Source organism: Lolium rigidum, chromosome 1 (assembly GCF_022539505.1).
Source record: "Lolium rigidum isolate FL_2022 chromosome 1, APGP_CSIRO_Lrig_0.1, whole genome shotgun sequence".
NCBI lineage: Eukaryota > Viridiplantae > Streptophyta > Magnoliopsida > Poales > Poaceae > Lolium > Lolium rigidum.
The window spans coordinates 88,181,504-88,208,588 of record NC_061508.1 but is presented as its reverse complement, the minus strand read 5'-3'; the positions used below and the strand labels follow the sequence as shown (position 1 = coordinate 88,208,588).

Here is a 27,085-nt window from a genome sequence, read left to right as displayed (position 1 = left end):
AGAAAGGTTGGAAGGAGTGCCACCCAAAAATAAAATAAAATGGGAGCCGCTCTTTGAAGGTTTGTCTGGCAAGGGGGTTAGAGTACCCGCTACCATTCGTTGACAACAACAAACACCTCTCAAAACTTTATTTTTTATGCTCTCTTTATGTTTTCAAAATAAAAGCTCTAGCACAAATATAGCAATCGATGTTTTCCTCTTTGAAGGACCATTCTTTTACTTTTATTGTTGAGTCAGTTCACCTATCTCTCTCCACCTTAAGAAGCAAACACTTGCGTGAACTGTGCATTGATTCCTACATACTTGCATATTGCACTTGTTATATTACTCTATGTTGACAATATCCATGAGATATACATGTTATAAGTTGAAAGCAACCGCTGAAACTTAATCTTCCTTTGTGTTGCTTCAATACCTTTACTTTGATTTATTGCTTTATGAGTTAACTCTTATGCAAGACTTATTGATGCTTGTCTTGAAAGTACTATTCATGAAAAGTCTTTGCTTTATGATTCATTTGTTTACTCATGTCATTACCATTGTTTTGATCGCTGCATTCATTACATATGCTTACAATAGTATGATCAAGGTTATGATGGCATGTCACTTCGTAAATTATCTTTGTTATCGTTTTACCTCGCTCGGGACGAGCGTAACTAAGCTTAGGGATGCCGATACGTCTCCAACGTATCGATAATTTCTTATGTTCCATGCTACTTTATTGATGATATCTACATGTTTTATGCACACTTTATGTCATATTCGTGCATTTTCCGGAACTAACATATTAACAAGATGCCGAAGTGCCGCTTCTCGTTTTCGCTCGTTTTTGGTTTCGTAAATCCTAGTAACGAAATATTCTCGAATTGGACGAAATCAACGCCTGTGTTCCTATTTTGCCCGAAGCATCCGTAACACCCGAGAGCCGCCGGAGGGGGGCCCCGTGGGCCCCGGATGATAGGGTGGCGCGGCCCGGGCCCCGGCCGCGCCCCTATGGTGTGGTCGCCCCTTCGACCCTCCGACGCTGCCCTTTCGCCTATTTAAAGCCCCCCGCATCGAAAACCCTTACGAAAAAAAGCCACGGTACGCAAAACCTTCCGGAGCCGCCGCCATCGCGAAGCCAAGATCCGGGGGACAGAGTCTCTCGTTCCGCACGCCGCCGGACGGGGAAGTGCCCCTGAAGGCTTCTCCATCGACACCGCTGCCATCTCCACCGCCATCTTCATCACCGCCGTCGCTCCCATGAAGAGGGAGTAGTTCTCCATCGAGGCTCTGGGCCGTACCGGTAGCTATGTGGTTAATCTCTCTCCTATGTACTTCAATACAATGATCTCATGAGTCGCTTTACATGATTGAGATTCATATGAGTTTTGTATCACTACTATCTATGTGCTACTCTAGTGATGTTATTAAAGTAGTTCTATTCCTCCCGCACGTGTGTAAAGGTGACGATGTGTGCACCGTGTTAGTACTTGGTTTATGCTATGATCATGATCTCTTGTAGATTGCGAAGTTAACTATTGCTATGATAATATTGATGTGATCTATTCCTCCTACATATGCATGAAGGTGACAGTGTGCATGCTATGCTAGTACTTGGTTTAGTCTTTTGATCTATCTTACACTAAAGGTTACTAAAATATGAGCATTATTGTGGAGCTTGTTAACTCCGGCATTGAGGGTTCGTGTAATCCTACGCAATGTGTTCATCATCCAACAAAAGTGTAGAGTATGCATTTATCTATTCTCGTTATGTGATTAATGTTGAGAGTGTCCACTAGTGAAAGTCTATTCCCTAGGCCTTGTTCCTAAATACCGCTATCATCGCTTGTTACTCGTTTTATCGCGTTACTACTGCTGAGTTACTACCGCTTGTTTACTTCCCGCAATATTACTACCATCAATCGCATGCCAGTAAGCTATTTTCCGGCGCCGTACTCATCGCTCATATTCATTCATACCACTTGTATTTCACTATCTCTTCGCCGAACTAGTACACCTATTAGGTGTGTTGGGGACACAAGAGACTTCTTGTTTTGTGGTTGCAGGGTTGCATGAGAGGGATATCTTTGACCTCTTCCTCCCTGAGTTCGATAAACCTTGGGTAATCCACTTAAGGGAAACTTGCTGCTGTTCTACAAACCTCTGCTCTTGGAGGCCCAACACTGTCTACAAGAATAGAAGCACCCGTAGACATCACGCCACTGTCCATACATCTATTGGCTGCTCTCCATTCAAAGCTCTCTACGGCCATGAGCCCAACCTGGGAGCAATGCCAGATTTGGACACTACTACAGATCAAACTGTGACTGGAGTGATCGAAGAAAGGGCACACCAAGTGGAACTGATCAAACAGCACTTGGCAGCAGCACAAAACCGCATGAAGCTATTTGCTGACCGCAACCGCATGGAGAAATCATTTGAAGTAGGCGATAAGGTACTGCTCAAACTCCAGCCTTATGCACAAGCAACGGTCATCAATAGACCATTTCCAAAACTTGCATACAAGTTCTTCGGCCCATACAAAATTCTGGGCAAGGTGGGACAAGTATCTTACAGATTAGAGCTTCCTGAGGGAACCGAAGTCCACAACGTCTTCCATGTGTCACAGCTGAAAGAGTTTCACCCAGATTACACTCCAGTTTTCTCTGAACTGCCAAAACTACCATTGCTCGACTCTACTGACACATCTCCGGAGAAAATACTGGATCGCCGGCTGGTCAAGAAAGGGAATGCTGCTCTGCCTCAAATGCTGATCAAATGGAAGAACTTGCCAGAAGATGCAGCGACTTGGGAGGACTGGAACACACTAGAGTCACGCTTTCCAGAAGTTCTTGCTTGGGGACAAGCAAGTGTTCATCAGGGGGAACCTGTCACGCCTTAGACTTGGGTAGCGCCACCTAGGGACCAAAGGGGAATAAAGGTGGCGCAAAGGGGTGTGTGTGTTAAGTTAACCGTGGGCCAGGGTTGCCAGGGAGGAGTTGGGTGCGTGTGTGCGCTGCGCTGTTATAAGCAGTGGTTGTAATCGTTTTGGACCAAGTCTGAAGAAATGGAAATATTGAAGCGAATTCCTCTCATCTCTCTGCTTTGATTTCTGTCTCTTCTTTCTTCCTTCGCAAGTTAAGCCTCGCGTCGTAGATCCGTGTGCTGGCCATCATACCAGTAGAGGGATCCTTACATCATAGTACGTACATCTACGGAGCCGAGATCACGACATCGGTCGGGCAGCAAAATGTACATCTACGGAGTATTTCGTTACCAACTGTCTCCTCAACATTGTTGGGTAGACACTGATGGTGTGTTTGGTAGCCCGGGGCTACTCATTTTTTCCTGTCCCCCCCCCCCCCACCACACACACACACCTAAATATGCTGGCAAGCTCCGCCACTGCTCCGCAATTTTGTACGTGGTGGCGTTGATTTTTTTATTTTTTTTGAGGGAGGCGTTGATTAATTGAGAGAAGATATAGCGCATGCCAACTGCTGGTGCATCATCCCTGTCGATGGAGTGACGATAATGCGTGTCGCGTCCACACGATCCTCGGAGCAAGCAGTCAACGAGTCGTCAGATCTTGTGCACGATCCCGTCGCCCTGCCCGTGTTTTGGCTTGTCGATTAGCTCCAATTAGTCATACTAGCTACTACACGTAGAGATTACGAGATCCATCTGCAGCAAAATGTACATCTCTCTAGTACTTTTTTGTTTGGCAATTTCTCCTCAAGAAAGTTGGGTAGACAGGAGTCACAGGACCGTAGGAGAGTGAATGGTGGGTGGCGTACGTACGTGCGTGCGTAACTCGCGTCACCGTCGGGCGGCGCCTATAAATTCGGCGAGCGATCTCGGCGGCGGCCGTGCGATCCCGTCGCCCCGGCTCATTAACTAGGGGACAGGTGAGTTTGGTTTGGTCGCTCGCTCCACTTGCAGATCCACTATCGGCACTAGTGAACTCCGCTTGGACGCGTCCGTGACTAGGTTTCCACCTAGCTTTGGAATGCAGCATCCCCGTACCGGCCATGCAATCTGCTCCTGGCTCCGAGGCGTCCACATCATCGTCTATCCATTACTCCGATTAGACGCAATGGCGACTCAGGGCAGCGGACCGACTTAAATCAACGATTAAAACGATCTGTTTCTATCCGTTTGGGTTGACGTTCGACACGGCCGCTTCATTTTAAGTTGAAATACAAAAACATGGCAGATAAACATAATATGCGGCAAACATACGCCGTTGCCCTCCAGGCAACGCTAACTATGGCAAATTGCTTCCAAATGTGCAAAGTTAGATAATATATCTTACAATTTATCCAAAAAGTAGCAAGTTTCACCTAAAAAGTTGTTACTTTCATCCAAATGGCAGTCATCTATGCCAATGCCCTTCAATCATCGCATCCAAGGATCATCTTTTGCTTCTTCTCGATCCAAACCCTTTTCACGGGATCGGAGATGGTGGCCAAGTCCGTGAGCATGATCCGGATCTCCTCGGCCATGATCTTGGCTTCGGCCTGCAAGACCATAGACTTGGCATCGGCATCCATGACCCTTGCCTTGGCCTTGGCCTCGACGAGCCTATACTTCGCAAGGGCCTCTTCCACCTTAAGAGCTCTCAGTTGAAGATCAAGGAAGCTTGACGGTGCATGTCGGTCTTCGTTGCCTTGTGGCTAGCCGGACATTTGGCACGGCCACCACCGCCTGCCTCTTCGGTTGCGTCAGTGCCTAGGCTTTTGCCATCGTATTCAAGATCAATGGTACCGTCCGTTGATGAATTGCAATTTCCCTTCTTCTTTGCCATATCGAGTTTCTGCCAAAGGGCGTAGCATTTTTCCTACTTCTTGGTGCCCTTGAGTAACATCCAACAATGGCTCATTGTACCCTTGTTGTCGTAGGTGGACTGAAGTGCTCCAAAGCATAAACAACCTACACACACGCACAACAATCAATGGTATATGCTCTCATATGTGCTAGGAACATTGAGAGGGGGGAAGAGTTTTACCATGTCAACGTACCGAGACACCGCTTATTGCCTTCCGGAAACCGTCTCGAATGAGCCTTGGAACCGGCTACACTCCGCATGGATGAATCCCCGCCTTTTTGCAAGGGAGAGCTCTTTGGGTGTGCTAAAGAAGGGTTTTTTCTAACAACAACCTATTCTCATGGAAGTACTTGCCCGCGCAGGCACAATAAGAAAAGTGGATCTTGGGAAATCTTAATACAAGTGGCGCATAGCATCTTGTCCTCTTTGACGGTGTAGCTTGCCATCCTTTGCCTAACCTTCTTTCCATCGGCAACCGTGGCGGCAAGTGACGCGGCCAATGTAGCCGCTGTGGCTTGGGTGACTTCCTCGGTCATGTCTTGGGTGACACCGTCGCCCATGCCCTGGGTGAAACCGTTGTTTCCAACTTGTGGCCGGTCGTCAATGGAGTAGCCATCATGAACCTCATCGTACTGAGTGCCGTCATATTGAGTGTAGTTGTCGCCTTCCTCGACTAGACCCGGCGCTCCTCCGTTGTCATATCCCCCGCGGCCTTCTTTTTTTCCCGCCTGCTTCTTCCCGGCGGTAGGCGAGGCAGGTGTGGCGGTGGCCGTGGTAGGCGTGGTGGCAGAATCCATAGCTTCCATTGGCTTTCCCGGCGACAAAATTTCTGTGGAAGGGATTTTGGAGGGAATGTGTGCGCCACTGGCGGAAGGGACCATTGTCTTCTAGGGAGGACATGGGTGGTCGCGCGAATTGTCCGGCCCGACGCATCGGCGTCCCAAATTTGGGGAGCGGATAGGTCGGTCCGCGCGAGTCGGTCCGTTTCTGTCGCCCCGCTGGAGCGTGCGCGGCATGTCCGCCTGTCCGCGTGGACCGTTTCAAACATCCCAGGACCATTTGGGTCGACCCGCTGGATGCCCTTAGGTGTTGCTGGAAGCTCGTCTCATACTAGGCCTCTCTCGTTGGTGCAATAGCAAGATAGACATGTTTGTGAGGTGTGCTCCCACTGGTAGAAAAATGGCCTTTGGTCGCGGTTGGCAACTGCCATTAGTCGCGGTTGCGCAACCGCGACCAATTAGGCGCGACTAAAGGCCCCCCCCCCTTTAGTCGCGGTTCCTTACGAACCGCGACTAAAGGCCCGTCCACGTGGGCAGCAGGCGTGCGCCAGGGCAGAGGACCTTTAGTCGCGGTTCGTCTGGCCAACCGCGACTAAAGGCCTCCGCAGGGTTTAGGGTTTAGCCCCCCTCCCCCTAAATCTGGTTTCTTTTTAATTTGTATTGTTTTATTTCTTTTGGGTTTTAATTTTGAAGGAGTTTCACATATTCTACCGTACTACGGTCCTCTTTGTGCCATCGCAACAACTTGGCATGCTCTTTGTTCCTGAACAGACGTTTCAACCGTGGTATTATAGGAGCATACCAAATCACCTTGGCGGGAACCTTCTTCCTGGGTTTCTGGCCCTCAACATCGTCACCAGGGTCATCGCCTCTGATCTTATAACGCAATGCAAGTGCATACCGGGCATTCATTCAAATTCTCGTATTCACCGCGGTAGAGGATGCGATCGTTGATGCATGCATGTATCTTCGTAACCTCTAAACCTAGAGGGCAGTACAACCTTCTTTGCTTCGTACGTATCGGCGGGCAACTCGTTATTCTTTGGAAACATATTCTTCAACATTTTCAGCAAGTTTTCAAATGCCGAGTCGGCTACACCCGCTCGTGCCTTCCATTTCAAGCAAATCCAGTAGTGCAGCCCAGCTTTTTCGGACCATCATCGCATCCGGGTACAACGCCTTTCGTGATCCTCTAACATGCGATCCAAATTCTCCCTCTCCTTTTCGGCTTCGCAGCCGACTCCGTGCATCGAGCAATGGTCCGACCAAGATCATCAACGGGCTCATCACGTGCCTCTTCTTGATCACCTTCCCCTTCACCTTCCCCACCTTCAAGCATCATCCATGAAAGTATCACCGAAATGATCAAGATAGCTCTCATCGATGTCATCCCCTTCTTCATCTTCTTCCATTATAACCCCTCTTTCTCCATGCTTGGTCCAACAATTATAGCTTGGCATGAAACCATGCCGAATCAGGTGCAGTGAACTTCCCTTGAGGAAGAGTAACCCTTCGATTCTTACAGATCAACACATGGACGGATAACAAAACCCCCTGCTTGTTCGCATTAGCCACTACGAGGAAATCTTTCAAACCCGTAGTGAATTCGCCGGAGAGTCGGCTAGCGTACATCCATTGCCGATTCATCTCGCATTATTATAATACAAAATATATAATTAACCATCATGCATTTGTTAAACTAAATACAAATTAAACAATGAACTACACACATATGCATATTTTATAAATGACACATATATATGAAAGGTTCAAGTTGTTGCTAACCGCGATCGAGGAGGAAAAAATAAATGAGGAAGCTCGAGATCAAGTGTGGCTCCGACACTTCATATCATGTTTGTTTCATGCTCTTGGGACATTTCATCAAACACCTTGTGTGCATAAGAGGAGCCAAAAGCAAACCCTACACCCCCTTGTGAAGTTTGTGAAGAGAAGTGGCACCAAATGACTAAGTGCCGTGGGCTGAGTGGTATATATAGGGAGGGGCTTTAGTCGCGGCTGGCCGCACCAACCGCGACTAAAGCGCTTTGGGCCGGGCTCGAGGACATTTAGTCGTGGTTGGCCCGGCCAACCGCGACTAAAGCCCCTCCCGTCCACCAGCCGGCCACCGAGCACCCCGGGCCCGAGCCTTTGGTCGCGGTTCGCCACAAGGGCCGCGACTAAAGGTCCCATTGGTCGCGGTTCTTGCATATCCGCGACTAATGGGGCTGTCCGGAAGGCCTTTTTTCTACCAGTGTCCCATGTCCCCCCTCCTTCACCGTCACCGTTGAAAATAAAGGGAAACCATCCACGGAGGCCAAAGTTTAGAGAGGAGGAACACCGAAGCAAAACCCTAGATTCGAATTTTCCACTCACACAAGCACGGGAGCAGGAGCCAGGAGTATTGGTTGTAGCCGGGCAGCAGCATGCATGGGCGTTACTGTCTGCGGTGATGCAAGTATGCAACTGATTGTTTGTACTGTACCCCTCCAGAAACTAAATTGGATTGATCCATTGCGATAAACTCCTTTCCACCCTGGACGGTCGCGGTGGCCAAGGGACCAACGTACTACGTCCATGTGCGCGCTACGTAGCTGATTGCCATGGACGATCTGGAATCCTGGGATAGCAACGGGTTGCAGATCAGGCATGGACTGTATTTTCAGATGATCTCCGCCTCTACTAGCCATCTACTACTACCTGTCTGCGTTTTTGCCTCCAACCACCATTTTCTCCTCTCCTCTCCTCTCTTCTGCATGTTCGTTCTCTACCAAGAGATCCTCCCCATGATTGCATGTTTGACAAATCTTAGGGGCTTTTCAATTTATATTAACAAAGCTCTATGAACTAGATAACTCTACAAGGACGAGAGTATCTTCCTACTTGGCCAGAGATATAATAACATATCTAATATGTGTACGGTTCATCGCTGTATATACCATATTCTAACTCGTGACTACTGCATCGCCAACTCATCTTCACCGTTTACTTAATTCTCCTGCTTGGCAGTCCAACTCTGAAAACTCATCTGAACGTTGAACACGCCCACGGATTCGGCACATCGCTTCTCTGACCAAGATTAGTATACTACTGTGTACTATACTACTTTACCGCCGCGTTGACCTGCCTTCGGTCTCATCCTCTCGTGAGAAAATAAATCTTGTTCTCTCTGAAAAAATACAAAGGAAATGAATACCCATGGATATGCACACCTCTATCACTGTCAACACAAGTGTTGCCATCCTGCATCACCGTGCATGTAAGCAAGCTTAATTAGCGACCTACTCCACTATTCAATCTCATGACAGGGACAGACGCTCTGAATGATCCATTGCCTATGTCCATGTGCCCGTGCTAATGAGGACAAAGAGAAAGCTAAGTATACCTCTTTTTTTTTTCCTGTGCAGACAAAAAGGACATGGCCAAAAGGATGTCTGAATGTGGAATAGTGGGGGGAGGGAAATCACAATCTGGAAACCAAGAAAAGACATGCCAAAAGGACCTCCTCTCCTTGCTGAAAAAGCACTTCTCTTTTGATCTTTTGGAACCAAGGAACGTTGAAAAGAAGTTCCAAAGAAGTTTGAAACGTGGACCACACTCGGGTGATGCTCTTTCCCTATCCTCCACCAGTAAACCTTCGGAGATGGAAGATTTTTGTATGAAAAACGAGATGAAATTATTTTAAACATAAGGCTCGATGAGTCCGACTTTAAATTAACAAAGCTATTTTTTTTTTTTGAAACGAGGCAAAAGCTTTGCCTTTCATTGATATAGGAGAAAAGAGTTGGCCCGTTTATGAGGAAAACTGGCAGAAAACCGTTACAACACGACACCACACGCCAGCCCCGAGGCTGCGCTCCACACGGGTCGACGACCAGCCAAGTCGACACCACACCTCAACGCAACAAGCGGAGGCGAAAGACCGGAGCCACCGCTCCAAATACCACACCGGCCCCGAGGCTGCGCCCCGCCTGGCCGAAGACGAACCCGCCTCCGCCGAAAAACCACCAAAACACTCCACAAGCCCCTTGTCCGGTGGACATCCAAAGCGAGGCCCCAAGAGGCAAAGCGACGCAAGAGCGCCGCCCACGCCCGATCCCGCGAGGGATCTAGGGTTTCCCCCGGAGAACCCGAGCGGAGAACATGAAACACCCGCTTCGACGACGCCTTCAAGAAGTATGCGGCGCCCACAGGCGTCACCGTCGTCGGTCCCGGCCGGCCGCCAAGACAGAGCTTTCGCCCAGCGAAGAGTTCCAAAACCTCGCGCCCGCCAACAAGGACCGGCACAAACCACCTTCTGCAAGCGCTGAGCAACCTCCTGGCCAACCCGTAGCCGCCGACGCGCAGAGGGCAACACAGCCCGCAGCCAACGGAGAACCACCGAAGATCACCGTGGGCGCCGCCGGAACGCCACATAGAGGGGACGCCGACAACACCGACACGGGGATCGAGGACGACCGCCGAAGTCCGCAGACGTGAACACCCGCACCATCCGAAGCAGCCACCGCACAGCCAACTGGCCCGGCAGGCCCAGATCGGGGCCCACCCCTCGCCGCAGCCACCAGAAACAGCACCGCCGCCATGGACACCGGCTGGCCCGCCGCCCACGCTGCGCCCGATGCGGCGTCACCGCCGCGGCCTGCCAAAAATTAACAAAGCTATCAACCTGCCAAAAATACAACGAAGACAACACCAACAACATAAAAGAAGGAAAAGAAAACTCGGATTGTCAACTAGAGATAAATGCCCGGGTGCAAAGCTAAAGTTTAAACGAAGCAAAGCTCCACTCTACAAGATCTATAAGAACGCCTGAGACTACAGCTAAATACCGCAGCTTAGCCCGAAACTTCAGGCAACTAGCCGCCACTCTACAAGATGAAATTCACTATTGCATTGGTTTCTCTGTAAGCTTGTCTGCGTATGTTTTTTTTTTCTAATTGAGCCACAAAAAAAAAGGGTGATCCGGAAAAGAGGACACGTACATCATGTGGCATGTTGGGCAAGAGGCGCTGTCATATGGATCTGATTTATACGACAGTTTCTAAGATTCTTTGACAGCTGCAAATACATACATATTTGTACTCTTGCGCCCATCAATGTGATTACAAGACAGAGCCACATGCTTTCTTGTGCCCTCACGTAGATCCGTACCGGTACTATGGAGCATCAATACCACCAGGGTACTTTTTATTGGTAATTATACAAGCGGTGTACTTGGATTTGCTTTCATAATCTCTTCATTTTAGTTATCAAGACACAATCAATTCAGACTCCCAAACTAACAAAACCAACCCAAAAATTGTTTGAAAATACCAAACCAAGATGGTAGATAAATTCAAAAGCCAGAACTTAGAAAACCTACACTAACCATTTATCTTCATTTCATGTTATACTCAAGTTGAATAAAAAGAAAAACTCACATAGCCACATGCGAACATGTACCTGAGAGCAGCGGTGAAGCCATTAGGAGGTGGCGGCCACAAACCCATCTAGAGTTCCGTTCTCCTTGCCGGTGACTTCGTCGGTTCGCTTCGCCTTTGGTGGCCTTGGAGCCTTCGAGATGTGGTAGACCACGGTCCCTCGCTGGCAGAGAGTTTCCGTTCCTTTTGTGCTTGTTTTCAGTGTCTTTTTGGGGATAGTGAGACGACAGCTACATCCTGAAGTTTTTTTAAATGTGTTGTGTATTACTTAGAAAACAATGTTTTGATTAGAATAAGGTTCTCCCCGACCTATCCTCGCTCCAGTGGTGTGTCTAGCGCTGGCGGATGGCGCGCAGAGTCATCTTTCAGGATCTGACCGGTTTTCGTATTCGTTGGTGTGGTTTTATGTCAGTCTCTTCCAATCGACGGTTGTCATCATTGACGATGGTTGCTGCTCTATTGCGATGGTCCTTTGTGACCTTAGCGTGACGACTTCCCATTTATCTACTACAACAAGTTCTATTATGACAAGCTTTGTCGACTGTGGTAATGGAGGGGAGAGGACACCGGCGCGCCTTGGACTCGTGCTTGTGTCTGTAGTTATCGCTAGGTGGTTCCAATACATATTTGTAATTTCTATTACTTATTAGGTTATTTATCCTATTACTGATAATTATTAATAGATCAATGAAATTTTCACAAAAAATAAATAAATAAGAAGACCATGAGAATGCACAACCAAACCATTTTTTTTATTCCCCAACAAAAGAAACAATTTTTTTTGTTGGCACATGATTTAAGAAGAAACTGAAACAGAATCACCCAAGGCAAAGTATTTAAGATAGCTCTAAGATGATTTAATTTTGGAGTAGGGTAAATTATCCCCATCCTAGGATTCCTTGACCCAAAGCTGAAACACCACATGACATGAAAAGCATAATCAATTGTGCTACTCCCAACCTAACCCCACTCACAGAAATTACATTTCTCAAATTTTCTATAGCCCAAATCTCCATGTAAGAAGGCCACACAAACCAAATGATGCGAAAAGGGAAAGCTCAGCTCAAAGCCTACAAGACGAGGAAGGGGAACATCACGCATCAAAACCCTACAACCACCTGCAGAGCATAGCATTAGCACAGCGCCGCTGCAGCAGTTACTGCTACTACTCCCCAACTCTGTGCTCCGCCGTGTTGCCGCGCTCCCATTGGCCGCCAGCCATGGGCTCCTGCCTCTCCACCCAGCCCGGCGACGAGCCGGCGTGGCCGCACTGGTGGCGCAAGGGCCACCGCTTCGGCGGCGAGCGGGAGGGCGCGGCCGGCGGCGGCGTCTTCTTCTCCAGCGCCGTCGGCGGCGGGAAGCTCCCCGGCGCAGACGGGGAGATGATGACGGAGGAGGAGCTCGCGCGGGTCGCCGGGAGGACGTGCGCCAACGGCGCCAGCGCGGCGGCGTGCCTCCACACGCAGCAGGGGCGGAAGGGCACCAACCAGGACGCCATGGTCGTGTGGGAGGTGAGCTGCCGGCACACCGCTGTTTTTCGTTCCCTCCTTGGTCGTTTGTTCCGGTGGATTCGGAGTCCTGATCGGCGGCGGAGCTCGGTCCACGGTCGATTCTTGGTTCAAACCGGCGCCTTTCTAAGTCAACTCCTCGCGTTTACTCCTGGAAGTCTTCTTTGATCTTTCTTCGTGTCAATCACTTGGTTTGCGGCTGGATTACTGGTCGATTTGGATTTCTATATTGTCTTATTGAAGCAAGAAACTTGTTTATCAACGGATTATGTCATTCGAAATGAGAGGGGATTTTACTTCAGATTAGTGATTTCGTACTACGCTTAGTTGCCACAGATGGAGTTTTATGTAGGTAATATGTGGATTTGGAGTTGGGGCATTTCTTAATTTGGTTCCAAAGGATGCACCCTTTTTTCCTCTACTGGATCGATTGTTCCGAAATGCAAGGATTCGGCTCCAGATTGTTTGAGCTTTCATGAGAAAGAGTAGTTTCCTATTTTTTGTTTATGCTCTGAAGTGTTCATGGTATTTAAAAAAATGTTTTCTGATAGATGAGACAGGAATTAGTTGTGACATTGAAGCTCTGTGCCTGTCTTTATCTGGATTCAAGACTTTGTGTATAGTGCAAGCAAGATCTTCCACAAATGTTTATACCTTTCTTTGTTTTGTTCTCTTCTTCTATGCAAAACAATGTTTTGTTCTTATTCCTTTCTTCACATGGGCATGATTGAGAGGTCGAGTGATTAGCACTGGCTATTGATAGCTGACTTGCTCTATCTAGGATCCATCTCAATCAATTAACCAGTTCAGCTAAGTGCTATAGTGGTTCCTTAAGTTGTATGTTGTGATAGCAACTGGAGTTCAACTGAAGAGAAGTGCAATATGGATTTTTTTTTCTCATTTTTTTAGAACTAGGATTAGCTAAATGTATGCAGGTATTTAAGAAACACTTTAGAGATGCATGAAGGATCATGTACTTAATTGGACAGTAAAGAGGTGTTACGCCTGAAGATTCTAAGAGTAGTGCTTTTGAGTGATAACATTGAAAGCAAAATGGTACTTATTTTATTGGAGTGAGAGGTACTTACTTCACAATTTTCTTACTGCTTATGTTGGAGTTGAACTGAATCAGCCTTTATCTCTGTCCTGGCTTTATTCCTTCTCCTTGACAATGTTTTTTTTTTCCGTATATCGTCATTTCTTTGAGACATAAGTTATACTGGCAGTCAAAAAATTCTCCTCTTTCCACATTTCGCTATGAGTAATAGAAACTTCCTTAATGTAGATTCTGAGAAATCACAGATTGTCATTTGCAATGGTTACGAAATAAAACTACTGATTTTATAGTCATGATGCCCTATGACATTACATTGAGTAGCTACTGGGTTTCACCTTGGTTTCTTAGGTTCTTTTCTAATTGAAGTCTGATTATCTGATTCCGCTGTAGGTACATTTCCTGCATTTTGTCTCTTCAAAATCTTTAGTGAAGTCACTCGCTCACTCTACCATACTCTTATTTTTTCATGGTGAAATATAAGCATAACAGACAAATAAGATTTCATCTGTAACTCAACCCACTTCATTGGTGCTTTTGTGCAAATTATGTGCATTAACTGCATTTACTTTAGAACAAATTAACAATAGTCACTACTAGCTGACCATATCACTTGATACTGCAGGAAAAGCAGACACTTCTATTCCATTAAATTTTATTGCTTGACAGATATGTGATGTACCCTTGTTTTTATGGCAGAGTTTCAATTCAGGTGATAGTGTCTTCTGTGGCGTATTTGATGGTCACGGGCCATACGGTCATTTTGTCGCCAGGAAAGTTAGAGATTCTCTTCCTGTTAAGTTACTCACTCAATGGAAAACCAGTGCTAATGGGGGCACTAGTCCTCATCTAAATGGAAGCATTTCCGGAAGTTTAAACTCCGAAGAAAACAGCAGGTGCTGGTGATGATGAATGGGGTGAGTCTGTCGGTGTTGATGGAAGTGATATGCTCCCTGAGACGTTCCTTCCACTTAAGCACTCTTATTTGAAGGCTTTCAAATCGATGGACAAGGAGCTCAAGATGCATCCCACAATTGATTGCTTTTGCAGTGGTAGTACGGCCGTCACATTGGTCAAACAGGTAATTGGTTCTTCTAAACTTACCCTAATGTTCGTGTATAAATAGCTGATTGAAGCTTATGAAAACAAGTGGTGTGAATATAATTTTAATTGGTGGTATGAACTGGACATGGCTTACTCTCCAGGGATGGGATCTTGTAGTTGGAAATCTTGGGGACTCGAGAGCAGTAATGGCAACACGAGATGCTGCTAACAATCTAACTGCTGTACAACTCACTGTTGATTTGAAGCCTAACCTTCCCAGTATGCTCATTTCTCTCGCTGGTCATTTCACCTGTTATCTTGGGTTTTCAGTTATGCATTCCTTGATCGAACTATCACTTCTCCAGATCGATCACTTCCTTTTGGTTCTTTTAATATTTATGCTTCATTTGTTTTTTTTCTTCAGAGGAAGCTGCGAGGATCCAGCAATGCAGAGGACGGGTTTTTGCTCTTCAAGATGAACCAGAAGTTTCAAGAGTATGGTTGCCAAATAATGATTCTCCTGGGTTGGCAATGGCAAGAGCTTTTGGGGACTTCTGCCTTAAAGATTATGGATTAATATCTGTTCCAGAGATATCATATCGCCGTCTTACTGAAAAGGATGAGTTTATAATACTTGCCACTGATGGGGTATGATTCTTACCGTTTTACTTAAAATGGCCCTTCAAACTAGAAATTCCATATGTTCGAACTTGCAGATTTTACATCCTTCAACCGATTCAACCCTGTAATATTCAGAAAAACTCAATTGATGTAGGTCTGGGACGTTCTCTCAAACAAGGATGCTGTTGACATTGTAGCTGCAGCTCCATCTCGAGCAACAGCTGCCAGGGCTCTCGTTGATTGTGCTGTCAGATCTTGGAGATTGAAGTTCCCAACATCCAAGATAGATGACTGCGCTGCTGTCTGCTTATTCTTAGACCATGGAAAATCACCTGACTTGGTAGAAGAGAGCGAAGCCAACAGTGGAAAGCCAGAACCTGCGGAGGATGCTTTGATAACAGATACCAGTAATAAGATTAATGAAGACAGCGCAGATGTAAATGAACATATCTCCAGAGAAGAGAAAATCCCAGAGCCCACATTGGAGCACTCGTCAACGGTAAGAAATGTTGATGAGATCATACCGGTGGACGAACCTCCTGTCTCAAAGCAACCTGAAAGGTGTGGGTCTGCCCGCAGCCTGGCTGACTGCATATCCACAAACGAGGAGGAGGAATGGTCTGCGCTCGAAGGCGTGACACGCGTAAATTCCCTCTTGAACCTCCCGAGAAAAGTCTCAGGTGACAAGAGGTCTACCAGCTGGAGGAAGAAACGTTGAACCAACATCAAGAAAAATCCATCTAGTCTGGTGGAAGTCAGGTAGGGTGTTCGTAGAGATGCAGACTCGAGCCATTTTCGATCAATTTTTAGGCCCCAACCCTGAATTGTTTCAGGCTGGCTGGCTGGCTGGCTGGCAGGCGTGTACATTCAAGAATACTGTTCCTTCTTGTGCAGGAGGTGTTCCATGCTTGGGCTTCTTGTTTGTGCATAAGAAAGTTTTTGTTCTGTGAGAAGCTTTTCTGTAAATCATGCAAGACCTCCCCTGTAATGTTGGACGGATGTTCACCTGCCGTCGGCCGTAGCTGTACCAGGACAAAAATTCAGTCCTCTTTGTGTAGTAGGCCATGTTAATTTTCGTTTCAAAGTGTAAGCTTCTTTATTTTCGTTTCAAAGTGTAAGCTTCTCTAGATTATCGTTTTCTTGTGCTCTCCACATAATCCTTGAATGAGAGGCAATTTTGCAAAGCACCGGCTCTTTAGGAAAATAGGAAGGTGAAAATGTGTTGATATTTCTCAGTAGTTATTACTGTCAAGTCATAATGGTGTTTACCAAAAGTGCACAGCAGCGGGGTAAAATTGCTTTGTAAAAAAAACGACCCCCGCGTCGCCCTCCTCTGGCGGCTCGGGGGAAACCCTTGCGCCCCCCGCCGCCGGCCTCTCTCTGCCCCTCCTCCCTGCCGCCGCTGCCGCCGGCCCTTGCCGCGGTGGCGGCGGGCCCCGTTCCCAAAGGGCGGCGGGGGTCCTCCGGTCGCAGCGTGCGGCGGAGCTCGGACGCCGGGGCGGCGGCCCCGGGCAGATGGTGGCGGGGCGTTCGTCGCGGCGGCCGTTTGGACGGCACCGCGCGGCGCAGGCGGCGGCCTCGGCGGCCGGACGCGGCGGCCTCGGCGGCTGGGCGCAGCTGGAGGTGCCGGCGGGCGGAGCGGGCCATCCGGGCCCGATCTGGGCCGCGAGGGGCCGCGCGGCGGGTCAAGGTGGTGGCGGCGGCTGCTCGCCGGCTTCTCCGGCGTGGTGGCGCGGGCGAAGGTCGAGCTCAAGGCGGGGCTGCGGGGTGTTCTGTGCTGGGCGTTTTCCGCCCAGACCTGCAGCGGCTGGAGCTCGCCGATGTTCGTGGGCTAGGGCGGTGGCCCTGGCCAGTGGCGGCCCTCCCAGGGGCGTGTTCGGGTGGCGCGGAGGAGCTCGTGGTGGTGGTCTTCTGCCGGCGCCCGGAGGTCGGCCGGCGGTGCGATCCGTGGTCGGGGCGGGTGTGGCGACCGTGGTGGTGATGGTGGTTGAGGAAAGGGAGGTGGTCTGGCCGTAAGCATGAAGCATGATGGCGTGATATGCTCCGGGCTAATGCCTTGTCCTCGGTGGCCGGCCGGCCGGCGCTGGCCGAGGCCGGCGATGGCGACGGCTTCGGGCGCCGCTTCCTTCTTGAAGGCTTCGCCGAGGTGATATTTTGTCATCATGTCTGGAAAAGCGCCGGGGTAATCCCTAGATCCGCCGTGATCGGTCGATGGCGGCGCTCTTGTGTCGTCTTCCCTCTTGAGGGCATCGATTTGGAGCTGCTTTGGTCGGAGGGACCCGTGGAAGATGGTTGGTGTTGGCGTTGTGGGCTGCGTGGCAACGATGACAATGGTGAGCGGATCGGAGTTGCGGCATGTCCTTCGTCACACCTGCCGTGATGGTGAAGTCGGAGCTGCGAGGCGACTTGTGGCAACGATGCCACTTGATTGGTGCTTGCGTCGGTGCAAGGTGTGCAACTTTCTCCTATGAAGGTCACGGTTGAAGTCGGAGCTGCCTCCTCCTCGACGTGTTTGGGGGTCGACTGTTTGGCATAGGCTCACTTTGGCTCCATTGTCGTTCGCGGCGAGGATCTCGGTGGCGGTCGTCTAAGGTGAAGTCGGAATCGCTGGCTCGTGGAGGAGTGACGACGATGACGCTCGATGACATCCTCATCGATGGCTTTTCTTCTCGATGGCGTGTGTGCTCCGTGTGGGTAGCCAGGTTGGCCGGGGTGTCCAGTGTGTGTTGTTGGTTTTCGCCCAATTTTCTCCTAAAAATTGGGCACTTCCTTCTTAATTAATGGATGAGGCAAAGCTTTTGCCTCCGTTTCAAAAAAAATAAAATAATGGTGTTTACCTGGAAAAAAATCATATGGTGTTGTCTTACCATCAAATTTTCTTCAAAATAATGGTCTAATTTAAAGAATGGATGCACAATAGATTGAAGAAACTGAAGCAAAACAGGGGTCAAACAGGAGGTTATATCGAGGCCCTTTGAAACTGTCATCTCTAGCTCCGCTGTCCAAAACCAAAAGCTGAACTGGGAGTAACTGAAAATTCGTTAACCTACAGTCACTTTTATTCAGCAGCCCACACAAAAGAAGTGACTGAGAATTTTGAACTTATAGTCACTTTTGGTAAACAATGTGACTGCATTTTTTGGTCAACTTTCAGTCACGTTTGATCAGCCGTCTACAGAAAGAAACAGAGATAACTGCCACATGGTCCGAATCAAACATACAGGAATAGGCGAATTTTTTTTCATCGACCCAAACAAAAACGTTTTTCTAGAGGATCATGCAAGAAATATGACTTCGTTAGAAAAAGGCCAACCCCCACAAAGTTTCGTTCGCTTTTGTGTAACATGCTTGACAACTCTCACAGTAAGAGAATTTTAGTGTGATGTCTCTTCCGACACGAGATGTTGTACATGCTTTTTCTCGTCACTCAAAATGAAATATCTATAGAACTGCCCGTCCAAATTACAAAATGCTTTTTATCGTTTTGTTCATCTTGTCAATATCTTTGAAGCTAGATTTCACATTAAAAAGATCAGTCTAGTATTACGTCAAGTACTTCTTTTTTGGCGTACTTGTATGTACGTGTGCTAGTTTACGTGTGTGGCATCGATAAGTACAAGTGCAGTGCAGTTGGAAGTACACGCAATGCACCGGTAAGTAGAAGCATACGGCATTTGAAAGTAAGCATGTAAGTACTTGCAATGCACTCGTAAGTACAAACACACCGCATTATAAGTATAACGGTGCACGGGTAAATAAGGCACATTGCACACACGCAGTACACATGGTGTGTATTTTTTTATACATTTTATAATGCGCGAAAAAAGAAAGGTATCCCGCCCGGGGTGCTCCTAAGCAAAGATATTTGATTCTGATGTACCTAGTAGCGTGTATAGAAATTGGTCGCGCGCAATGCATAAAATGTTCATGCATTTCTAAATCAAATGTTCATAAATATGGAGTACGTAAATATTCCGTTTGTTGATTTGTAAATTAATATTATGTAGTACATCAAATAACATTTTCACATATTTTTTGAAAAAAATAAGGAAACGAAAAAACAAGAAAAAAGAAAATAAATGAGGAACAGCTTCAGGGCTCCACGGCTCAAAAAATTCCCCACCGGGTAGAGATGGCCCAGCTAATATATCTGGTTGTGTAGCACAGAGGCCCAGTCTCGTTTCCGTACGAAATACGCTTTCCAAAGCCGAACACGGGAAGTACTCCTTACCGTCTAATCGCTGTCACCGAGGCGGCGGATTGCGCTTTGGCTACCTCCCCCCGATCTCTCCTCTTCTCTCTCGTTTCGAAGCAGACGCGGCGGAGTTGGAGGCGAATTCGCGAAGTCCGTGAGGGAGAAGGGAGGAGCCGGCAGGCCGCCGGTACCGGAATCGAGGGAGTGGGAGGAATAGGGGAGGGTTGCCCGCCATGGGGATGAAGTTTCTGAACAAGAAGGGGTGGCACACGGGGAGCCTCCGCAACGTGGAGAAGGTGTGGGTGGCGGAGCAGAAGGAGAAGGAGGAGCAGCACAAGATCGAGGAGTACAAGAAGCAGCTCAAGGAGGAGAGGGAGAAGGCCGAGTTCCGCGCCATACAGGAGCAGGCAGGATTCAAGCCGTAAGCACATCTATCTACTCGTTTGTTATTTACCTAGGGTTTCGGGTCGAAAAACATTTGGGGGTGATAGTTAGTGGCCAGACAATTGACGCGTTCGGGAGCGGCGGTCGATTCGAATCCGCAGCCTGTTTCGGCGCGCCTTCTGCCGATTCGTATGCGATTTGGGCGAGAATTTTGCACGATCTGAAATTAGCTCTTCGTTGGATCTGTTCATTTCGGTCTGTCGTGCGAGCTGTAATTTGAATTGCTTATATGTTGATGTCATTGTTTGCAGGAGGCAGGAGAGGTTGGAATTCCTCTACGAGTCAGGGTTGGCAGTCGGCAAGGGGAGCTCGGATGGCTTCCAAGCACTGCAGCAACCTGCCCCAGCGGCAGCTGCCGCCGCATCATCCTCTGCTGCTCCAGCCAGTGCTGCTGGCTCTTCCAAGGTACCGCAGTCATTCCTTATCTCCCCGGTGATGATATTTATGTAATTTCTATAAATCGTGTGTTCATTCTGTTACTTTCGAATTGACATGCTTGTTTAGTGGTTTTGTGTTAAATTATTCAAGGGTCTCTTAATACTTGCGCCAATAATACATCACTAGTGGTTGGGGCGCCCCTTGGGGCGCCTCCTCGCCGGTCAGTGGCAGGCCAATTGCTGCCCAATCAAAAAGCTATCAATCGGCATTGTCAATCAAGTCATGCTCTGTTCTGTTTGCACACACACTGCATTCAAGTCTGTATCCAATGAAATACCAAATGAGGACCTAATTGTTTACTGAAACTAACAATCCTACATGAAAAAGATCAAAGATCAGTGGAAAGATGGACCAAACCTGAACTAAGCTACCACATGTGCTTTATACAAGTTTACATAAACAAAAGATGCACACACCAAAGAAGTCATCGGGAGAAGACTGAATCCGAACTAAGCTGTGCTTGCAAATTATCGTCATGGTATGAAAATGATAGTAATACCTACAACAGAAATCAACAACAGAATCAGAGGGATCTTCTGACAAGTAATGAAAACTATACATCTTGGTAAAGATAGATGCATGTTCTTCGGCAATCAAAAAATATGCATGTCCATCGAGTTGGAACTCTTCTCCATCAAATATTTAACAAAGGAAAATTGAAATGGGAGTAAATTTTTTAATACATCGAAATGGGAGTAAATTATTTTATACATCTGAATACAAAAAAATTGAGATAAAAAGAGGAGAGTTACTTGTGAGTAAAGGCAATAACCACTATGTACAGAAATAACACATGCTGCTACGCAAAAATCTATGCAGAGAAAAACAAGATTCCTGGCTAATCCATACCCAGATAAGGAAAATCCAAATTTCTTTCGTTTTTGTAGCATCAAGAGATATGGAAGATTTCTTTATCAACAATACGATAATTAGCAGGTGAAAATATGTTAAAAAGAAACCAGTCAGTCATAGTGCTATAACTCAGATATTGCTTCCTCAAAATATTAAGAAAATATCCACCTGTAAGTAGATGCCAGCATAGCACATATATACCAAAACGATAGAAGTTAATGAAAATAATAATAAAGATCACCATAAACTGAAAACCACAATAACTTTTTCATCCACGAACAATAATTTTCGTATATAATATTGTCACTAAATCATTTGTCGATGGTTCTGCGTGAACACACAAGCACCTCTAAAATTTTGGAAGTTAATATTGATTGAATTCCTAGAAGCTAAAACAATTGGGCTAACAATAAGTGAGCATTTTGGAATATCTCAAATGAAGTGCTTACAGTAAGGTTAATCTTGAGAGGGTCACGTGGCATGCAAGGATTGGGTGCTGGCCTTGCTTCCGTGTTTTTTCATTGGTCCACGAGCCATAATTGAGCGCTAGCCTTGCTTGCAATCTAAAGTACCACATGGCATACAGTTAGAATATAGCTGTTCTATGTGTAAACAAGGATTAAAAAGAAAAGTAGGGTTACTTTGATTGCCACTTACCTGAACAGAGGGAGTAGAAAGTTAGACAATGTTATATGAGCTTTGTACTGACAAATGCATTAAATTTTAATTTTCCTATGCATCGTTAATGAAGCTAGACCAGTATTTTGTATGTTTAACACATGTCAAATATTGCCATGTTATATAATAAATTTTCCATGCAAATAACGCTAAAAATGGATTGACTTTTCTCTCAATGATGTAAGACAATGACAACAACAGAATCCACCAATCAGAGGTCCTCTAAGAGGGACATGTCCTTCTTGGCTATCCGTAAATAGCTAATCCCAAATTCCTAGTTCAACACAAAAGTTAGCTAAGTGGATGGGGCATGAGATCATAACATATCTTGCAAGCTAAAGGAAGTAATACTCTATATGTGTCCAAATCATTCCATAATCAGAAAAAACATGCACTCTTCATCAGTGACACCAACCGTCTTGCTGGCCTGCAGCGGCAACAACAGAGGCAAGAATTTGTACAAAGGGGAAAAGTTCCTAGAAAGATCCTATTTAAAAAACTAACCCAAAGCATAACTATGTGGATCCTTTAAGTAATGCTTTAAAAATTAAAATTCATTTGGTACGTCTTCCATCATTCACTACAATTTTTTTAAAGCAAATTCCTGTGTACATTAACATGTAATGTATGAGTCGTATACAGAAGTCAGTGCAGACAAAACAGTCAATAGAAAGTATGAGGCGATACATTCTTAGTGATGAACTCCATGTGGTTATCTGCAACAAGGCGACACCCTGCCACGTGAATATGCTTTTCTCTATCCGTTGCCAATTAGTTAATACTTTTGTTGGCTTGCCCAATCATTATGCACAAATGTTAGCCCACGGAAAGAATATAACTCAAAAATAAGTGAACACAAAGACCAAACCTTTGATCTCATAGAGCAGAGGCCCTATATTTACAGTGTCTAGTGTATTGGTGGTCATGAGAACATGTGTCAGTTTAAAATCATGAACAACCTGACCTATAACATCTGCCAAATAGGAGTGTGAGGTTATATCCAATTGGCAAATCAAAGCAGACATGAACATGCATGAAAATACAAGGGCAAAACACATACCGAAAAATAAGTCTTGGGCCCCAACACATGACGACAAGTCACAAAAAGGGACCAAATTGTACACATACATAAGGAGCGACTAAGGCAACGTCCTTAAGCTCGCTGACGGTTGTCCTCCAAATTCAATTTTGTGACATCTTTATCTGATCTGGTATGCGGTAGTGTATTTTTCAAGTCAAATTCTCATAAGCACCACTTTAGATTAGGATATAGTGCCAAAATTCTGATAAAATATTGCTCCCTTCCAATAGCGCATGAAGTGCAACTTACTTTCCTGAGAAGAGTTAGACATCCTATTTACACTACCAGTATAATAAAACCTGGTCACTTAAAGGATTCGTCTCAAAGAGAGAGATATAATAAACTGGATTTGCATGTTTATATACCTTGAATGAAAGATGATGGATGTCAAGCCGATTCATCACTTTGATGCATACAAAAAAAAATAGATTAGAGTTACTGCAACTATTGGATCTTTGAAAATAACATGGATAGATGAGGGGTTGTTAACATGCTAGGAAGCACTCTATGATTCCTGTAGAAATACAAGAAAAGTAGAAGTCACAAAAATGATTAGGGCAAATCTTGCACCGAAATTTTTCCATAAATGATAGTACGCATCAAATGTACTTACGAAAGCAACAGGGAAAAAATATCACAAAGATAGCCTTTCAGTATAGCTAGATGACCCAGATCCTTGATTTTGACCAAACCATTCGGAATAGTATTCTAAACATGTATGTGTTGTAGTTGATAGTTGCTTTCTTGTCACTAAATTAGCTCCATTATTCACAAGGAAACTCCTTCTCTTATAACTGAAGCCTTGGCAAGTGACCAATTCATCAAGACAGAGTGCATTGTACAATCCCAAGGAATAAAAAGTTGTAAATGGGGGCACGATTGGAAGTGGGCAGAGAATACCCCGCGCCTGCAGCTCTGTAAACCAACATTGAAAGTAAAAAGTGGTAAATGAACAACAACAAATGCCAAATAGCAAAATGCAACATAATAGTATGATTGTTTCACACATCAATCAATCAAGAGGACGTGAAATCACAAACTATATATCAGTGTGTGGCATACATCTGTACTTAGATGATTATCCCTAAGATACGCTGATGAATCAGATGTACTCTGTGCAACAATCGTGGTTTGCAACTTGATCCATCCATCGATGACAATAGAGAAAATGGAGACAATACAATGAGAAAAATTGGGAATCACGTACCTCAGTCCAAACTGCCGCCGTGATGCGCGGCACTTCGGCCTTCGATCTGTTGGGGCTTGGGGACGAGAGCAAGGGGTGGCGCATCCCGGCCATTGGGAGGGCCGATATGGCAATCTAGGGCCGCGCCGGTCGCCGTCACTCTGGCCGTCGAGCCTCCGCGGTTGAGTTGCTCCTGCCTGCTTCCACCACGGGCTGACGATGCAGATGAAGCCATGGCGGTGGAGGAGACCAGGAATCGGCCGGAGCGGACGAGAGGAAGAAGATGAGGGCGTGGGGAGCAGCCGCGGCCGCCGCTGGGACTGGGAGATGGAGGAGTTTGCGTGTGGGGAGAAGAAGCGTGAGACAAATCCACTTCACCTTTTTTTTCGTTGCTCGCCCAGCTTTTTTTTCTTTTGCGTTTTTCTTTCTCTCTCGCACTCGCCAGCCCTCGTACGCCAGGTGAGTATCGTGGATAGCCCCAGAGACCTCCCTACCCACACGCACTTGCTTGTTCTCAATGTGTGTTTCGGTTGCACAGATACCGCCTTAGTATGATTCTGCTCCAATGATCTCTGTTGATTTGCACTTAGCATGACCGATAAGGATCTTAAAGAATTAGTTATATTACCTCTGTAGATCGTGTTTGCTTCTAGTCAAGTGATATTTGTGGATTTGCACTTAGTTTGACAGACGCATGCTAGCTAAACACTTCCGTAAATTGTGCGTTCATTTTGTTACTTTTGAGTTGATATGCTTATTTAGTGGTTTTGTATTGAATTAGTCAAGGGTCTCTAATAGTTGCATTAATAATACCTCCCGTGTGTTTGGGTTGCAGAGATACAATCTTGGTATGATTCTGCTCCACTGATCTCTGTTGATTTGCACTTAGTATGACAGATACAAATCTTAAAGAATTAGTTATGTTACTTCTGTACATCGTGCTTGCTTATAGTCAAGTGGTATTTGTGGATTTGCATTAGTTTGACAGGCGCATGCTAGCTAAAAACTTCTCTAAACTCATTTTGTTGCTTTTGGGTTGATATGCTTATTTAGTGGTTTTGTATTGAATTAGTCAAGGGTCTCTAATAGTTGCATTAATAATGCCTCCTAAGTGTTTAGGTTGCAGAGAGAAGAACTTGATTTGAGAGTTTAGCAAGATACCTATTCATAACATTACTATTACGGTTTAATTGATTTCGTAGTTACGATGCTTACATATGTTATTTCTCTACATTTTCAGGAAAATTCTCTAGGAGCTTTATTTGAAGAAAAGCCTCAATCTGCAAATGACACATGGAGGAAACTTCACTCTGATCCTCTACTCCTGATTAGGCAGCGAGAGCAGGATGCCATTGCAAGGATTAAAAATAATCCAATCAAGATGGCTGAGATAAAGAAATCAGTAAGTTTTTGTCTCAAAATGTGAAATCCTGGATTCTGTGGATCTGAATTAGAACTAGCAAGCAGACTCATCCACACATAGCAGCCTATGGATGGTTTCTAATGATTTCATCTGAACACACTCCCTGATACAATCTTGCTTGTGTAGATAGAAGCAGAGAAAATTCAAAAGGAAGAAAAGAAAGAAAAGAAAGAGAAGAGAAAGCACAAAAAACACCGCCATCACAAGTCAAAGAGTAAGAGGCACCACTCAGCTGAAAATTCAGATTCAGATGAAACAAGTGATGGCAAGGATGAAGGAAGAAAGAGAGTTCCTTCTGCCCCAGAGCATAAGAAGGAAGTGAATAGGTCAAGGCATAAGAAGAAAGATAGCAGACAAGAATCTTCGGATACAGAAGACAATGAACCAAGGAAAAGAAGGAGAGAGATGCCAGAAGATGATCAACCAAAGAGAGGACGACAGGACACATCAGAAGATGATCAACCGAGGAGAAGACATCGGGAAATTTCAGAAGATGATGAACCAAGGAGAAGAAGACGGGATATGCCAGAAGATGATGAAAGGAGAAGAAGACGGGATATGCCAGACGATCATGAACCAAGGGGAAGAAGGCAGGAGGTGCCAAAGCATGATGATCGTTCACGACGCGATCGGTCGGATGCTGATGATAGGAGGAAACATTATTCGGGGTCAGACCGCCACCATGCTTATCCAAAGCATGATAGCTCAGACTCGAAGCAAAGAAGTACTGGAGATGTCGGCAATAACGACAATTCCACTTCTAAACACCGTTCGCATCCTGAACTAGGTTCAGACGACCGAAGAAGACAGGATAGTCAACAGGGCAGGGAATTAGGTTCAGAAGACCGAAAAAGACCAGAAAGCCAACAGGGCAGAGAGATAGGTTCACAAGACCGACGAAGACACGAAAGCCAGCAGGGCAGGGACCTGGGTCCAGAAGACCGGCGAAGACAAGAAAGCCAACAGGGCAGGAACAATGGATCTGCAGTGAACCGTCGTCGAGGGGGTGTTCACCATATGTCTGAAGAGGAGAGGGAAGCTCGGCTGCGACAGATGCAGGATGACGCCGAGGTCCACGAGGAGCAGAGGTGGAAGAGGCTCAAGAAGGCTGCAGATGATGACCTCAAAGAGGCGGCCACCGTGTCTGCAAATCAGTTCAGAGGGAAGAATTTCTTACAGGATGAGAGGAAGAGCATATTTGGAGCCGAGAAGGGAGGCAGCGCCACCATCGAAGAGAGCATCAGGAGGCGTGCTTATTATTCTCAGGGCGGTGGTGATGCCCATGAGAGCAATGCTTTCAGGCGATGAAAATCCCTGGAGTTCAGGCTTCTCTGTTCGTCTGGTTGCATCTTTGCTCTGGCCTTCTTTTTCTGATCTCTATGTATGATGTAGACGATGTCAAGAAAATTTGTTGTTATATGTACAAGATATTGCCCACATTATTTCATCCAGAAATTCTTACAAAAATAAGTATTGCAATTTTCTACACGCACCTCTTCTGAAAGATTTGAGTTGAGTTTGAACTTTTTTCTCTTGGCACTTAGGCGACATTAAT

At 46.2% G+C, this 27,085-nt stretch overlaps 1 protein-coding gene and 1 pseudogene across 1 annotated transcript; both read left to right on the top strand.

The window, feature by feature from the left end:
* Positions 1-12,054: 12,054 nt before the first annotated feature.
* On the top strand, positions 12,055-16,367 carry LOC124691542 (annotated as a pseudogene).
* A 3,286-nt stretch (positions 16,368-19,653) lies between these two features.
* LOC124691457 (pre-mRNA-splicing factor CWC25 homolog) lies at positions 19,654-27,034 on the top strand. The gene is made up of 4 exons (XM_047224765.1): positions 19,654-19,849; positions 20,124-20,277; positions 25,348-25,509; positions 25,657-27,034. The coding sequence occupies exons 1-4, from the start codon at positions 19,662-19,664 to the stop codon at positions 26,836-26,838; spliced, it is 1,686 nt and encodes a 561-aa protein (XP_047080721.1). The 5' UTR covers positions 19,654-19,661; the 3' UTR covers positions 26,839-27,034.
* Positions 27,035-27,085: the final 51 nt, after the last annotated feature.

Coding starts and splice junctions, on each gene's coding strand:
- LOC124691457 (XM_047224765.1), top strand. CDS start 19,662: ATGGGGATGAAGTTTCTGAACAAGAAGGGGTGGCACACGGGGAGCCTC. Junction 19,850..20,123: donor GAGCAGGCAGGATTCAAGCC/GTAAGCACATCT, acceptor CATTGTTTGCAG/GAGGCAGGAGAGGTTGGAAT. Junction 25,510..25,656: donor TGGCTGAGATAAAGAAATCA/GTAAGTTTTTGT, acceptor TTGCTTGTGTAG/ATAGAAGCAGAGAAAATTCA.